The sequence below is a fragment of the Thunnus maccoyii genome, chromosome 12, assembly GCF_910596095.1.
Source record: "Thunnus maccoyii chromosome 12, fThuMac1.1, whole genome shotgun sequence".
In the NCBI taxonomy this organism is placed as follows: Eukaryota; Metazoa; Chordata; class Actinopteri; order Scombriformes; family Scombridae; genus Thunnus; species Thunnus maccoyii.
The window spans coordinates 21,542,731-21,557,948 of record NC_056544.1 but is presented as its reverse complement, the minus strand read 5'-3'; the positions used below and the strand labels follow the sequence as shown (position 1 = coordinate 21,557,948).

Below are 15,218 nucleotides of genomic sequence, written 5' to 3'. Positions count from 1 at the left end.
ATGATAGAAACTCAACATTCGTTAATGAAGTTGTGTAATGTATAATGTAGAGTGTAGTGAAACATTATCACAACATTTTAGTTCCTTTACATTAGGTCAGATCTTTTCCTGACATTGTTTTCATTTTCTGTAAAGGGATGGATTTTATCACACAAAATATACCCATTGCCCAATAAAAATTCTCCTTAATTGATTGAATATATAAATTTTACTGGGACGTTTGTGATGAGGAGGGCAGTCAAATAACATAGGATACAATAACTACTGTATATCAAGACGAGCTACATATGTTTTTCATGTAAATAAAGTGTTTGTAGTTGTACATTAGGAATCGTATATTGATAGTAGTTACTGATTCCATCATATGTTTCCTTAACATGAATTGTGCTTGAATCAAAAACTAAGACCTGTTGTATGAAGAACATGAAGTTCGGCATCATGGCTCGGCTCAGTCAGCAGGTATCACTCAGTTTTCTTTCACCAAACATTCTTCTGCAGGACTTGAACTCATGTCACTCATGAACGCAACTCATGTCTGCACAGATGCTGCACTATACCCACACCAATACCCAGTGCCAGCACTTTGGCGGTCATCCTCAAATGATCTCTGTCGACAAGCATCCAGGAAAAGCTGAGGTTAGGAACTTGTAAGCATGACTTGACTGCAACCAAGTCTAATGTGTTTGAAAATGCAATCAGGCTGAAAACTGAACAAGTTTGATCGTAATTAATTGCATTGTGTAAAGTCAGTGAGATTTGGGCTATGAATATGGAGGCAGAGTGCTGTACCATCCATGGTCATGGTGGGCTCCTATAGGAAGCATGAAGCGTGTCGTCTGTTTATCTATGTTGAGATTCCTCTGCAGACAGCGACAGGTGATGGTAGTGTTACAGAACTATGAAAAAATCCCATTTTCAAATCTGCAATCTGACTTCTGCAGTGTTTGTTTTGTATTGTCTCACAACCAGAAAAGCTTGGAGCTTGTTGGCCTGGTCGCCCACTTGATATTTTTATTTCTCTTTGTAAATGAAGAATGGAAGACCGACCACAGATCTGAAGGGATTCTTACATGTCACAATAACATAGATGAGGGGAAGGGTGAAGAAGCTGTGGATTAGCAGGCCAGTGATCACAGTGAAAGTATATATGACAACTTGCTGACATGTCACTTCAGCTTTAAAATCTGCCCTCCAACAAGGAGGAGAATTCCTACTGGAGAAAACCTGTTGGAGAGAAGTGAGAAACAGAGAAGGCGCTTTAGTAAAGTAAATTCACTGTATGGGGCAACAGTAAGGGCATATTTTAACTTCATTGACATTTCAAACTTTAAAATGCCACATGTTAGTTTTCTTGCTCTTACCAGATGACGATGTTCACCAGATGCATGGTAGCTTTATTCAGGCAGTCAAAGAAGTCCCTCAGAGGTTTTCCCTTATTCTCCATACCGCCCAGGATGAGGCTGAAGGTGATGCAGAAGTCAGTAAACCCAAAATAATGACCCTATCTGAAGTGCCTGGCATCAGCACTGTGTAATCTATAGCGGTCCTAGTAATGCCTTTACAAGTCATGATACTCTCTCAGCATACCTGATGAGATGCAGAAATGCATCCACAGTCTGCACAGACCCCACTTTACCACCAGAGGACACTGAGGTGTTCCCAGTTGATCTCCCCGGCTGGATAAGAACAAGCCGGGGGGGGGGGGGGGGGCATCAAGTAATAGCCTTTCTGTCTACAGATAACATAACTGAAATAATAAGATGTTATAATTTATAAATGTAATCCCATGTTGAATTACTATCATTTTACACTATAAGTACGGTGGCCCAGAGGTGCAAAACAACATTTCAGAAAACACAACAAAACTTAAAACATCATTCATTTTGATGTTGTGTTTTCTGATTTGTTAATAATAAATGTGTTCCCTGAAATGATGTTTTAAAAATGGAGCAAGATTTTCAGTTTTACCTGTAATTATTTTTTACAGTATATAACAACAAGCATGCAAATACAAGGAAAACATTTTGACATGGTAAACACACTCTTACTTGAACATTTTGTACAGTGGTTTAGACTGCATTTTATTAGGATGGTTTCTAATATTTTGTCCCCCTTAGCAAATAGGCTTGGACACAGGCAGATAATGTTAAACTGCGGATCTGACATCACAAGATCAAACATTTTATTGGCAAGGTTTGATTAACAATGTGGGTTATCTGGGAGGTGCGATTGCCTTTTTTAATTAACTGTAAAGTAATGCTTTTTGTGGCACATGTGTTAACATTCAGGGATCTATCCTGTAATTTTGCTTTAATATAAAAGTCCAACCTGCCATCAGACTAGAAGCATCAACATCTCCAGCATCCTCATCAGCAGCTCTCCAGGAAAAGTGAAGTATTTAATGACTCTGGCTGTCATGTTACTGGACCGCAGAGCTTCTTCTGTGTCTTCTGTCTCTTTCATGAAATGTCAAACATCAAACCTGCACACCCTTAAAGTCCACCTCGCTTCATGCAGGGTACGCTACTTCCTGCAATGTCACTAAACATCGGCATGTGACATAAATTGAAAGATGCAGAATTATCCAATATGGATGTAATTCCTGGGGATATTGGACAAAACATTTCAATAAAAACAAAAAAACAAAAAATCAGAATAAAACATTATTTTGTGTAATAAAAGTATCTGGTGACCCCTGACCTCTTGAGTGGTCCTGAACACCAGGTCGGGTTGTACTGACAAAACTAATTCACATAGGATTTTCTAAAGGAAATGTATAAATTGATAAGCAAATTTAAGCTGTCTTTGTGTCACTATAAAGCATTGATAGTGCTGCTTAATGTCTTCCTTGTCTCTTATGCAAAGCACAAGAAAGTAAGGAAAAGTTGAAATACATACATGTGTCCTGGAGTGCAACTGTACTTCTGCTATCATAATTTATAATTGAACAATCAAAGGCAGTGTTTTATTTTAGTGCCTCGGGTCTGGTTGCCTAAGTATTGTGCAAAGTGAATACATTTTCAAGTTTGGTCAGATAAGATCAGATATTCAATGTCTGTTCTAAAACTGAACTTGAAAATGTATTAAATTATAGGATAAATGTCCAAAAATAAAGATCCCAGCCGAAAACCGAACTTGTGTCCCATCAAAAACTCTATTTGCCCACGACAAAAACCCTGTCTCTAAAGAGTGTAACCTGAGCAGTGACCAAGGCGTTGGCCATAGAGTAGCACTAAAGAGGGTTGATACCACTTGGCATGATGCTGGACGACAGCCCTTGTTCATTGTCAAAGGGGCTGCTATTCACAATGGAGAAAACGATGAAATGCTGCCATTATAATGGGGACCAAAGGGCCCTGTGGCAGCCCGACACCTGATCTCCTCTTTGGCTCTGGCTTCCTTTTGTCCCAGTATTTCATATCTGACATATCCACACACCCTAAAAAAGCACTTGATGCTGGAGCAGCGATGGACCTGAGGCTCGGTGTTTGCGTGCTCAGACATGGGAAATAAACAGACCACCTTTACAGCGCAGCAGCTTGATGCTTATCAGGTTGGTGTTACTCCTGTTTCTTACTGCAAGAGAACATTATCCTCCGTCAGTTTAAATGGTGCTTCTCTTATCAATAACTACTGGTCATCTGTAAACAAAGTCAAATACACAAAAGAGGCTCTAACAAACTTCTTTGTTTGAAATGATGATCCAGGGTCATGTGGTGCCTCCTTCAGGATGGTTTTGAACTAGCTCAAACGTTTCCTGACTTTAATTGTTGACATCATATTTTGAGGAAATTTGAAGTCCAAAGTTTGTGAGAAGATGCATAGAATTTCTTCTTTTTGTTTAAATGTTAAAATGTTTAATTATGAAATATGTTTGCATGTAAAACCAGTGGTAGAAGATAAAGTTGTACATTTACTCAAACACTGGATTTGAGTATTTCCATTTGATGCCACTAATATTCATTTCAAACATAGAAACAAAGCAGAGAATAGAAAGCATAGAAAGTATGATTAAACATTAAAGTACTTCTTACATGTTAATTCATCAGTAATAATAAACCAAAGATATAACACAACACTGACATTCTGCATAATTACTACTATTACTTTGTATACTTAAAGTACATTTTGTTACCATTTCTTGTGTACTTTTACTATACATATAGGTATTTTTATTTGCATGATAGACCAGCAGCTGCACCGTGACCTGTGCTCCTGGTCTTTTTGCGATTTTATTACAAGTTAAACAAATCCAAGCTGTCAACGGAAATGTTCCCATTAGAGACAAGATAATTCTACTGTTAAACAAAACTGGGTGATAAATGTCTGAAACTTGGAATATTATTATATTGGAATATGAAATGTTTTTATAGTTCAGCTACTACATGATGTGAATAATTCTTCCGCTACTGTGCTAAACAGATAGTTTATCATCATACTGTATAAGAACAGCTGCATCTTAACAGTCTTGGTAATAACTGCACTTTCCCACCATGATCTGATTGTATTTGCAGGACTGTACATATTTTACAAGAAAGGAAATTCTCAGGTGAGAAGATTATTTTGTTTACACTGATATGGAAATAGTACTAAATCATGAGTCATTGTTGGTGTATTTTGTTCTGATCTGCACAATACCAAACTGTAACTCTAAACTACAGTATCAGGAGACCTGTCCTACTGTGGGGGCTACCACTGAGATCACATGGTATTTAAATTATTACTTGTAAAATATTGCTTTTATAAAACACTGAGGGAACTTTATTGTAGTGAAATTTATCAAATTTCTTCCGTATTTTCAGAAAAACAAGCTTCTATATCAGATGGATAATACTAACACAACTTTTCTTTAATACCAATTGCTCCTCATTAATACACAACTACATAATATCTTGTAATTCAACATTGAAAGTAAATTTTTTAAACCTTTCCCTACTCCAGACTGTTCTATCGGTATCGGGATTTGGCACCGCAGCTCGTTCCCCTTGACTACACCAACCACCCAGATGTGAAGTTACCATATGAACTGATTGGCAGCATGCCAGAGCTGAAGGTAGACCCACCGCTCCACGCACACCCTGCAGACCCGCTCTCCCTGTGTTCCCAATCCATAATTAATGGCCAACTAATCGACAGAATTCTTTGAAAGGTTATATGTTACCCGACTCCTTTAAACTTGAAGAATGCTAGTGGGTCCCTCAGGGCACATTTGCTGGAAATGGGTCAATTATATGCCTCTTTACACAATGACAGTACGGTAAACAGGTGTGTTAACACAGCGGTCACTGACATGTCTTGAGAAAGGGAGAGTGAGACCATGAGGATTATACTTCCCCCTTATCGTCATTCCTTATTCCAAATTGTGACATAATTACAATTTATCTTAAGTAAGATAGAGAACTTTCTATGCTTGTGGGGTTCACTGCACAGAAAAACAAAAAATAAGACAAAAATATGAGATATAAATCAAAATGAGTGACAGGAAGCCATCAAATCCTGCAGTATCTCACCGAGCAGCAGTTCACAAGTCTGTATGAAATGTTCACAGAAGTTTTGTCAGACTTTCTTAAAAGTTCTGGTTCCATGCTGTCCAGGACAATCCATTTCGTCAGAGGATCGCTGAGGTTTTCTCCGAGGACGGAGAAGGAAACATGACTTTGGACGACTTCTTGGACATGTTCTCAGTCCTGAGTGAGATGGCCCCGCGTGACCTCAAGGCCTACTACGCTTTCAAGATTTATGGTAACGTATCTGAAGAAACGGTAGTTTTTAAAATCAAATCAAGGAGATCCAAACTAGTTTTCTAGCTTTATTCTATAACACATGTAAAAAACACACAAACCAACCAAAAAAGACCACATTTTGAGCAACAAAATCATTCAATTCCTTGTATAAATTTTTACTGTCAATATTTCCCCAATACGTTTATGAAACAAGGGTTTTAATATGGTGTAAGCATCTGAAAGAGGGACACGGTGAAGCATTATGGAGCTTTAAGCATGACGGATGGTCTATAGGATGTTATAAATGATTAACCAGCCCATTATGGAGGCAAAGAGCTTGTCAAAGACCAGTATCTGCTCAGCCCCCTCAGTGCCCCTAATTAACAAATGCTGACAGATGAAGAAGTTACATACACATCGCCGTGGTCATCATGGGTCAAGGAAACTTTTCATTCATTATTCAGGTCAACGGCGGAGGGTGACATACTGTAAACGTATAGCCGCATAATGGTGAACAAGACTCAGATACTTGAAAATGACCTTTCTAATGATGCATGAATATGTAACCCATGACAAATACATTTAATCAATGTCTAAACATTAACTTACAATTAAATTAGGAGGGAAACATATTCTTTATGATTTCTTTTATATTTTAAATTTAAATACACTGAATATTGTCACAAAATGTCAGCTGCAAAAACAGATATTTAGAGATGTAAACAAAAGTAACCCAAACTGAGAATTAGTTCACTTTATGTGATGGATATCTCTAGAGCTACAACACATCTAGATTACTTGTTTGATTATCAATCAATCTTTACAATTTTAGGATTATTTTCTTGATTAATCATTTAGTTCATTACATGTCCATCAAAGCCCATGTGGACATGTTCAAATTGCTTGTTTTGTCCTATCAACATTAATTTAAACACCCAAAGATATTTAGTTTAACATCATATAAGAAAACCAACCGAATTTTTGCTATTTTTGTCTAAAACAATTATCAAATTGTTGCAGATTAATTTGTTTTATCAATCATTTCACCTCTAGATATATCCTAATTGTCCTTTTTTTTTTTTTGGTTGCAAGATTTCAACAATGACGACTTCATCTGCAAGTCTGACTTGGAGAAGACGCTCAACAAGCTGACACGTAACGAGCTGACAGAGGACGAGGTGAGGATGGTGTGTGAGAAGGTGATAGATGAAGCCGACCTGGACAATGACGGACGTCTGTCACTGGAGGACTTCCAGCACATGATAGTCCGAGCCCCAGACTTCCTCAGGTAGCAACCATTTATCATGCCATAAAGGTTTAACTCACACAATACATGAAAAATATAGTGATATTTTTTGTGCATTTACCCATTTTGTTTTTCACAGCACCTTCCACATAAGGATATAAGGAAATAAAGCAATGTGCCTTTCTTAATTAGAAGAGCACCTAAGGATGGACTTATAATAACAAACTGTCTGGGAAGTGGAAGAATCCTGATGTCTCAGCTAAAAAACAACAGTTGCATACAGTATAATGAACGTCTTGTCATGGGAACATTAACATTTCTGCTCATCTGTATTTTGTAAAAACAAAACCTCTTCTTCCAAGTTTATCAGACTTTGACATTTATCACCCAGAATTATCTTGTCTCTAATGGGAACATTTCTGTTGACAGCTTGGATTTGTTTAACTTGTAATAAAATCACAAAAAGACCCAACATTTCGACGGAGCATTACTCCATAACCGGCCCACATCCGATTTGTCTTCTATCGTGGCAGCTGCAGAAATAACACAGGTCACACTGCAGCTGCTGGTCTATCATCGGGTGGCTGCGCCAGCCAATCCATCAAAGTCAGGGCTCATTAGTTGTGACCATCAGCAGTAGATTTGTGTTTTGAATCTAAAGGGATTCAGTTACACCACACTATAAAAGAAACACATGCCAGAATATTCCAGTGGGTCATAGCGGGCCAATAAAGGGAGAGGCATTTATCATGAAGCTCCATTGTGGGACTGTGGGCTCAACTGACAGCTGAGTTTTCCTCTTACAGTCAGCCAATAAACACACTGAAGCTGAGTTTTATAATCTTATTTTATTAAATCAAAAGTACACATATCTACAAATTGTAGATACATTTTCATATGGGTTTAGAAAGTACAGTACAATTTAAGTAGATCTCTTTGTTCAATGTGATATTTACAATGTTTTTTTTCCACTTTTTTTCCCCAAAATGCATTATTTATTACTCTCCCTGTGTATGTCACAATCGATGGAATGAAAATATGGCTGTAAAAAGGGATGTACAGTATATGACATGTGATAGGTGTCTTAAGAAAAAAAGGATATGATTTAAAAACAAAGAGTAAACACTTTACCTCAAGTCCTCCTATTTAGCATTTATAAGCAGTATCTAGACATTTAATATATGTTTATAACACACTACAATATAGTTGTAAGCAGATATAAGTGTTATAATGTGTTTGGCAACAACTGTAACTCTGGTGTATAAACAGATAATGAATGACAATATAGTTAAACAGCTGTGGCAGTATAGAATATGTCAAAATACACCTAATTATGTACTTGTATCTGCTTATAACTACATTATAGTGTGTTATAAATTGTTTATTAAGTATTGTATGCCGCTTATGAAACGCTAAATAAGGGGCCTTAAAGTGTTACCAACAAAAACAAAACAGGAGTATCATTTCGGCTGAAAATGACACAGCTTGAGTCCCACAAAAGTCTGCTCCCAATGTTTTCTGTACATGACTTAAAGCTACAGAAAAGCTACAGTATCACTCGCATGAGACTACAGCACTTTCTCCACGTTTCCCAACCTCCTGCTACTCAACAATCTTCCATCATGCTAAAAAATTTTTTTTCCTGCATTGATGTAGCAATGCCATTTCTACAAAACAGATTATGTCCTGTTTTTGGCTCAGTGAACAAAAAAAAAAAGAAAAGAAAAGAAAAGAAAGAAAGAAAACACTTAACAAAAGCCCATACATTCAACTGTATGGGTCTAAAAATATGTCTGAAAATTACACACATATGCACAGGTCCAAGATTCACAATGCATAGCTCACCTATGACAGAACAGAGTATTAGCGGTTAAGACAAATGGTCATGGTAGTCATGAGGTCCCAAATTATTAGTTATTTAAAAGCTGTGCAGGCAAGCAAAGTAACAGATTCCCCCCCTTCGATGTTGTGCATATAGGAGTTTGATTTTCAGACTAGCAAACAAATGTAGGAAAACATGAGGAACAATGGAAACAGATCGAGACTCAACATCAACGTTCAATACGAGCAGACGGTATACGTTTGCATCACAAATGTCTATTCAACTGTGTTCTTAAAATACTGATTAAAATTTGGAGTTTGGGTGGGCATCCAAAATGCATACCGAGCCTCTGGCGCCACCTAGCTGTCAAACTAAAGAGCCACAATGACACACGTAACAAGAAAATGTACAATACTACTAATGGGACCACTGTTAAGCTTAAGTCAAGCCTGTTTTCATGTATTAAGCCAAGAAAATATCACTATTAAACTACATTTTGGCAGGGCAGTAGCATAGAAACAGAGCTTTTTTTTTTTTCTTCTCATAAATATATACGGCTGTTGAAGTAAATCAGGGCAATGTTTGTCAGTGAACTAATACCAGGACAGTGGATCACTAGCAGTGAAATATCAAAGGAGATACAGTCATTTATGAGTAGGTGTAGTAAAATTTAGGAATTATGCCCATTATATTACCAAGACTCAATAAATCAAATGTTGTTTTTTTTTTTATAACTAAGTAATTGTATTGTTGTATTGCAAAACTATCACTTGGCACAGACTACACACAAAACACAAGTTACTGGTAAAGTGCAAGGAGAGCTGCATTATAGCAGTGGGGGGGGGGGGGTTTAAGGGGCTTACAGTGATTTTAATTGCTGATCAAATGACCAGAAACATCATTTAGCTTGACAGTGAATCAGAGCTGCTGCAAAACTTTCACTCAAGTCAAATCAAAGGCAACAATTTAAAGTAATTCGAGACGATTGATTAATCTACTGACAGAAACTTCATCGCCGACTACTTCCATAATTGATTTTTTTTTTTTTCAAGCAAAAATACCAAACATTTGCTAGTTCCAGCTACTCAAATGTGAGCATTTGTTGCTTTTCTTACTCTTATCTGATAGTGAATTGAATATTTGGCGGTTTTGAGCTGTTGGTTGGATAAAATGAGACACGTCAAAGACGTCACTTTAGACTTTTGGAAATTTTTCTCTATTTTCTAAGGTTTTATAGACCAAACAATCAAGAAAACAAGTGGCAGATTGATCAATATTAAAAATAATTGTTCTTTTTTTTTTTTATACTGTACTTAGCTGTGGAGGTTTATTGAAATTATACAGCGAGTACTTCCTAAGATGTGTATTTACAAATAAATGCTTAACATGAAATGTCAAGAAGTTTTCAGTTTCAGTAAGTTACTAACGGAGAAAGTCTAAGCAGAGACATGTCACCAAATCAAAGCTCTGCTGATCTTTTGAGAGCAAAAGTGCTCTTGAAAGCTTTGGGGAAAAGGATAAAAAAAGAGTTGGAGGCAGTCTGTCTGTGACACAGAAAGTAGGAGCAATGATTGGGGCAAGATGAAACGCCCGTTTTATGTCACATCAAATGATTGTCAAGGACTACATGTAAACCAAAGAGCAGAAAACCTTCCTCTCTGATCCCTTGACTGCATTATGCTCATTAGACTTGGTATGATTCTAAACTGCTGAAATGAAAATGAAAAGAAAGCGTGTGCAACTCTGTTTAACTGGAGTTCAAGCCTATCAGTCTCTGGCTGACATTTATCACATAAAAAGGGAAAGATCACTAATAAAAATAGATCTAAATATCACATTTGTGTTTCAATCCCAAACTCTTGACATTAATTAAGTGATTTCTCCCTCCGAGTGGAACTTTTAACAGTTGTGCTACCGGCTGTGTGAAGTATGAGTGTGTAATACAAAGAGACTAACATCAGAAGTACGAGCCTGTTATCTGTGTGATATGGAACATCTGAAGAATGCTCCTGGTCGCGTCCTCCACCAGTCGAGTGGTCTGACCCCTGAAGATAACGTGTCTCCTTAAGATGGAAGAGATGCACCACTGGAAGCTTTAAGAAGAGGGAGAAAGGAGGGAGTGTCCTCCACTTACTGGGAGTATAATGGTTTGTGTGGACTGGGAGGACTGGCCATGGATGGGAGAAAGAGGAAAAAGGGGGAGGAAGTGCTAGAAGCAAGCACAGTCCATTTATGTCCAGCCAGCTGGCAGCCAGTATCGAAGGCCTCTGTCCTCAGAGTAGGCTGCAGCGGAAGAAGCTGGTCTTTTTCTGCGGCTCTGAGATCTTGACTCCGTGACTGCTCCCCTGCGGCGTGTTGCCCTCCTGGAGTGAAACAGCAAACACATAAGTGACGGCTCTGTCATTTAGAACAGTTTATGCAGAAGATATTTATATCTGGTTCAATGCTCATGTACTTTTCTACAACCAGAGGCGCCTTGCTGTTGATTTTCTGAAGTTTGGAACTCAAAAAAGTCAATTTCTCACAGTACACAATATTAATTTGTATAATCAAGGCATTCATCTTACCAATTTTGTGTCCATTTTTGATTTGATGTCTCTGGCGAGTGTCAAAAATGCCTGTGAGCAGAGCAAATACACGTTGTCACATTTCTGAGGCATCTATTAGGCATATAATATGTCAAGGAAGAATGGCTGCTTACGTTTTCCACATTGATGTTTGCCTTTGCACTGGTCTCCATGAACTTGATGCCATACTCTAAAGCAAGCTAAAAGACAGAGAGTCAGAGAAAATTACAACAATGTACATTTTTACCAAGTTTGTTGAAATCCAAATTAGAAAAATAGCGCACCAATACTATCTACCAAGGAATATATTGAACAATATATCCCTCTGACCAGACTTCTCACCTTCTCCCCCCTGTCTTTGGACACCTGCCGCTTGTCGTTGATGTCACACTTGTTGCCAAGGACCATCTTCTCAACATCAGATGACGCATGCTGGATCAGGAGAGGAGAATTTTAATTTTAAAACAAAAAACAAAAAAAACATGCTACATGGTGCCATTCAGATATTTGAACATATAGCCATCAAATAAAGATTATATTGGGGCCTGTTTATATACTGTACCTCCTCTATGTTCCTTATCCAGTTCTTGATATTATCAAAAGACTTCTCGTTCGTGATGTCGTAGACGAGCATGATTCCCTGTAAAGGACAGTAAATCAAATGCCTTGAAGTTAATAGAGCTCAATAGCAATGGCTACCATGGAAAGTAGATTTTTCTTAACATTTGTGTGGTACCCTGAGAAGACACCCACCATTGCCCCTCTGTAGTAGGCTGTCGTGATTGTTCGGAAGCGCTCCTGACCAGCTGTATCCCTGAAAAACACCAACAAAGTGACATCTCAAGGTGACTGTACATATCGACAAGCTACAGAACAACCATGAAAGACCCCTAAAGATTGATTTTTGGCATGTGGGAAGGTTTTCCCCAATTCCTCTTTTTGAAAAGTAAGTATGAAAGGCAGGTAAGGGATGTTGGGTTAGCTTTGTCCAACAGGCTAGTGTAGAGCGAAGCTTAGCTGTGAATCTAATTATGGGTCAGTGCTGATCTGATGTGAAGCATTAGGTTGATGAGTTTCAGACAATAAAATTACATGATTTAGCTGTTGAAAAACTGAAACTAAATTGAGAAAAAGAGATTAAAAGGATAGGTTCACAGTTTATCAAGTCTGTCTTAAAACAACAGTCAGGTCCCCATATGAATACTGACAGAGGTTTTTCTTGCTGTCATCATTCCTCCTGTTCATACTGGATATTAAAATATCCCCTCTAAACACGTTTTCAATGTAAGTGATAGAGGCCAAAATCCACAGTGTGTCCACATAGTCATTTTGTGCAAAAATGCATTTAAAAGTTCATCTGAAGCTTATATGAGGCTTCAGCAGTCTGAGTTTGTCATATCAAGTGGATATCTGACATATTTACAGTCTTTTTAGTATCAAATTCCCTCTTTGTGTTTCCTGTTAAGTACAGTAACAAAAAGAGGGACTTCAGCACTAAAAGGACTAACATTGAAAGATATTTACTTAATTTGACTAATGTGGACAGCTGAAGCTTGATACTAGTTTCAGATTCAGTTTTAAAATACATTTTTGTGTATTTTGACCCCCATCACTTACATTGTAAGTGCATTATGAAGGGATCTTAAAATGGTCAGTATGAACAGGAGGAATCATTACAGCAAGAAAAACCTATTTCAATGTTAATTTGGGCATCTTTTAAGACAGACTTAAAAAAAAAAAAAATGTGAGCCTGTCCTTTCAGTGCTAGTATTTCTAATACTAAATTTAAGATGTGTGGATATTTATTTCTTGATTACTACCATTACCTAACGTTACTAATGTTACATCTGTAAGAACCCTTGAGTAAAAATGTGTGCTATCCATGTTGTATTAGCAAAAACACAGCTATAACGTCACATGTGCTGCTGCATGAGAGATATTAACATAAACTTACCATATCTGTAACTTTATCTTCTTGCCGTCAAGCTCTATTGTCCTAATCTTGAAATCGATGCCTGGAGGGATAAAGGAGGATCATACATGTCAATCATAACGTTAGCTTCCTAGCTTAGTATGACACAATAATGACACTTATGTGCTGGAAATATGCGGCGGTTCACTTGCATGTCACGGTAGACAGCAGTAATAAATTCATAAAAGAACAACGGCGCTTTTTTAATGCATAAATTAATCAGCAATTACGTGCTACATATGACTTTCCGGTTCTTTCCCAGGCTGTAGACGGGGCCTAACGGCTGACGTTAGCGCTATTTAGCTAGCCGCTAATGCTACCGGCATGACTTTCAATCGTAACCACTTCCTACTCATACATTATTAGCCTCATGCAAAACACACAAGTAACAACGATTCCTTGTTTAATCCACGATATGTTCGTTTTATATTACCGATACTCTAAAGCATAACAAACTGTATTATTAATAAAGAGAAAATACTTTTTTAAAAAATCAACGTAGCATAGCATTTCCAGCAATTAGCCCGCACCGCAGAGTCCATTGGCGTACTGTAAACAGACAGAAAAGACACATTTTACATCAGATAAAAAAAACCGTACCTATAGTGGAGATAAACGTTGAGTTGAAGGCGTCCTCTGAAAACCTGAACAGGACACATGTCTTCCCGACACCGGAGTCCCCGATTAACAGTAATTTAAACAAATAGTCGTATGTCTTCGCCATACTTGATATTATTGCGGAAATCCCGCCCGGCGAAGCAGCGAGCTGGTGTTCAGAGAGGCGCCGCCTGTCGGCCCGCAACAGCCCGCAAGTTTATGTCTGACTGAGACCAGAGGGCGTGTACTTCCTTTACCAGCTACATAGAAACAGCAGTGGACCTAAATCCAGACCATTTACCTAAATAAAAGTATCAATACAGCAATGTAAAAGTACTTAAGTATTAGCAGTAAAAGTAGGCCTAGTGGTTTGGTCCCTCTGACTGATATTATTATTATTTATTATTATATATGACATCATTAGAGTATTTATACTGAAGCATCAGTGTGTAAGCAGCATGTGTAGCTGCTGGAGGTGGAGCTGGTTTCAACTACTTTATATACAGTTAGTTTAGTCAAGTGGTTCCCAACATAAGGGGCAGGCCCCTCCAAAGGGTCACTAGATAAATCTGAGGGGTTGTGAGATGATTAATGGGAGAGGAAAGAAGAAAAAACAAAGTTCTGATAGTCTGATGCCCAAATAAACATTGAAACAAGTTTTTCTTGCTGTAATCATTCCTCCTGTTCACACTGACCATTAGCAGATCCCTTCATAATGCACTCACATTGTAAGTGATGGAGGCCAAAATCCACAAGCCTCCTTCTGTACAAAAATGTATTTAAAAGTGTATCTTAAACTAATCTGAAACTTCCGCCGTCCAAATTAGCCAAATCAAGTGGATATCTTTCAACATTAGTCTTTTTAGTGCCAAAGTCCCTCTTTTTGTTACCATACTTCCACTGCAGCTCAACAGGGAAACACAAAAACGGAATTTAATGCTAAAAAGACTGTAAATGTGGCAGATATTCATTTGATATGACTAACTCAGACTGTTGAAGCCTCATATAAGTTTCAGATAAACTTTTAAATGTATTTTTGCATAAAATGACTGTGTGGACACACTGTGGATTTTGGCCCCCCATCACTGAAAGTGCATTTGAAGGGGATCAGTATGAACAGGAGGAACGATTACAGCGAGGAAAACCTCTTTCACTGTTCATATGGACACCTGACTGTTGATTTTAGACAGACTTCAAAGATTGTGAACCTATCCTTCAGTTTCCTCATTTGTCACGACCTTGCTCGTAACAAGACTATTTTTACATTGTGGTCTAAATTCTCTTTCCTGTG

At 37.8% G+C, this 15,218-nt stretch overlaps 2 protein-coding genes across 3 annotated transcripts; one reads left to right on the top strand and one right to left on the bottom strand.

The window, feature by feature from the left end:
- The first annotated feature begins 3,483 nt into the window (after positions 1–3,483).
- On the top strand, positions 3,484–7,532 carry cib3 (calcium and integrin binding family member 3). Of its 2 annotated transcripts, XM_042429185.1 has the most exons (6): positions 3,484–3,553; positions 4,515–4,549; positions 4,942–5,053; positions 5,595–5,742; positions 6,816–7,011; positions 7,109–7,532. In XM_042429185.1, the coding sequence occupies exons 1-6, from the start codon at positions 3,503–3,505 to the stop codon at positions 7,128–7,130; spliced, it is 564 nt and encodes a 187-aa protein (XP_042285119.1). In that variant the 5' UTR covers positions 3,484–3,502; the 3' UTR covers positions 7,131–7,532. The 2 variants fall into 2 exon arrangements, with proteins under 2 accessions (XP_042285119.1, XP_042285121.1); XM_042429187.1 differs by lacking the exons at positions 4,515–4,549; positions 4,942–5,053 and having other exon boundaries at positions 3,503–3,553.
- Positions 7,533–7,798: 266 nt separating this feature from the next.
- LOC121908890 (ras-related protein Rab-8A-like) lies at positions 7,799–14,140 on the bottom strand. The gene is made up of 8 exons (XM_042429184.1): positions 13,931–14,140; positions 13,313–13,373; positions 12,112–12,172; positions 11,921–11,998; positions 11,701–11,790; positions 11,493–11,558; positions 11,359–11,409; positions 7,799–11,154 (listed from the first exon to the last, which is right to left on the bottom strand). Exons 1-8 carry the CDS (start codon positions 14,052–14,054, stop codon positions 11,065–11,067), a joined length of 621 nt encoding a protein of 206 aa, XP_042285118.1. The 5' UTR covers positions 14,055–14,140; the 3' UTR covers positions 7,799–11,064.
- Between the last annotated feature and the right edge of the window lie 1,078 nt (positions 14,141–15,218).

Excerpts from the sequence above, each read along its gene's own strand:
- cib3 (XM_042429185.1), top strand. The coding sequence starts at position 3,503 with ATGGGAAATAAACAGACCACCTTTACAGCGCAGCAGCTTGATGCTTAT. Across the intron at positions 3,554-4,514 it reads AGCAGCTTGATGCTTATCAG|GACTGTACATATTTTACAAG; the intron begins GTTGGTGTTACT and ends TTGTATTTGCAG. Across the intron at positions 7,012-7,108 it reads CGAGCCCCAGACTTCCTCAG|CACCTTCCACATAAGGATAT; the intron begins GTAGCAACCATT and ends TGTTTTTCACAG.
- LOC121908890 (XM_042429184.1), bottom strand. The coding sequence starts at position 14,054 with ATGGCGAAGACATACGACTATTTGTTTAAATTACTGTTAATCGGGGAC. Across the intron at positions 13,374-13,930 it reads AACGTTTATCTCCACTATAG|GCATCGATTTCAAGATTAGG; the intron begins GTACGGTTTTTT and ends TTATCCCTCCAG. Across the intron at positions 11,410-11,492 it reads CAAACATCAATGTGGAAAAC|GCATTTTTGACACTCGCCAG; the intron begins GTAAGCAGCCAT and ends CTCTGCTCACAG.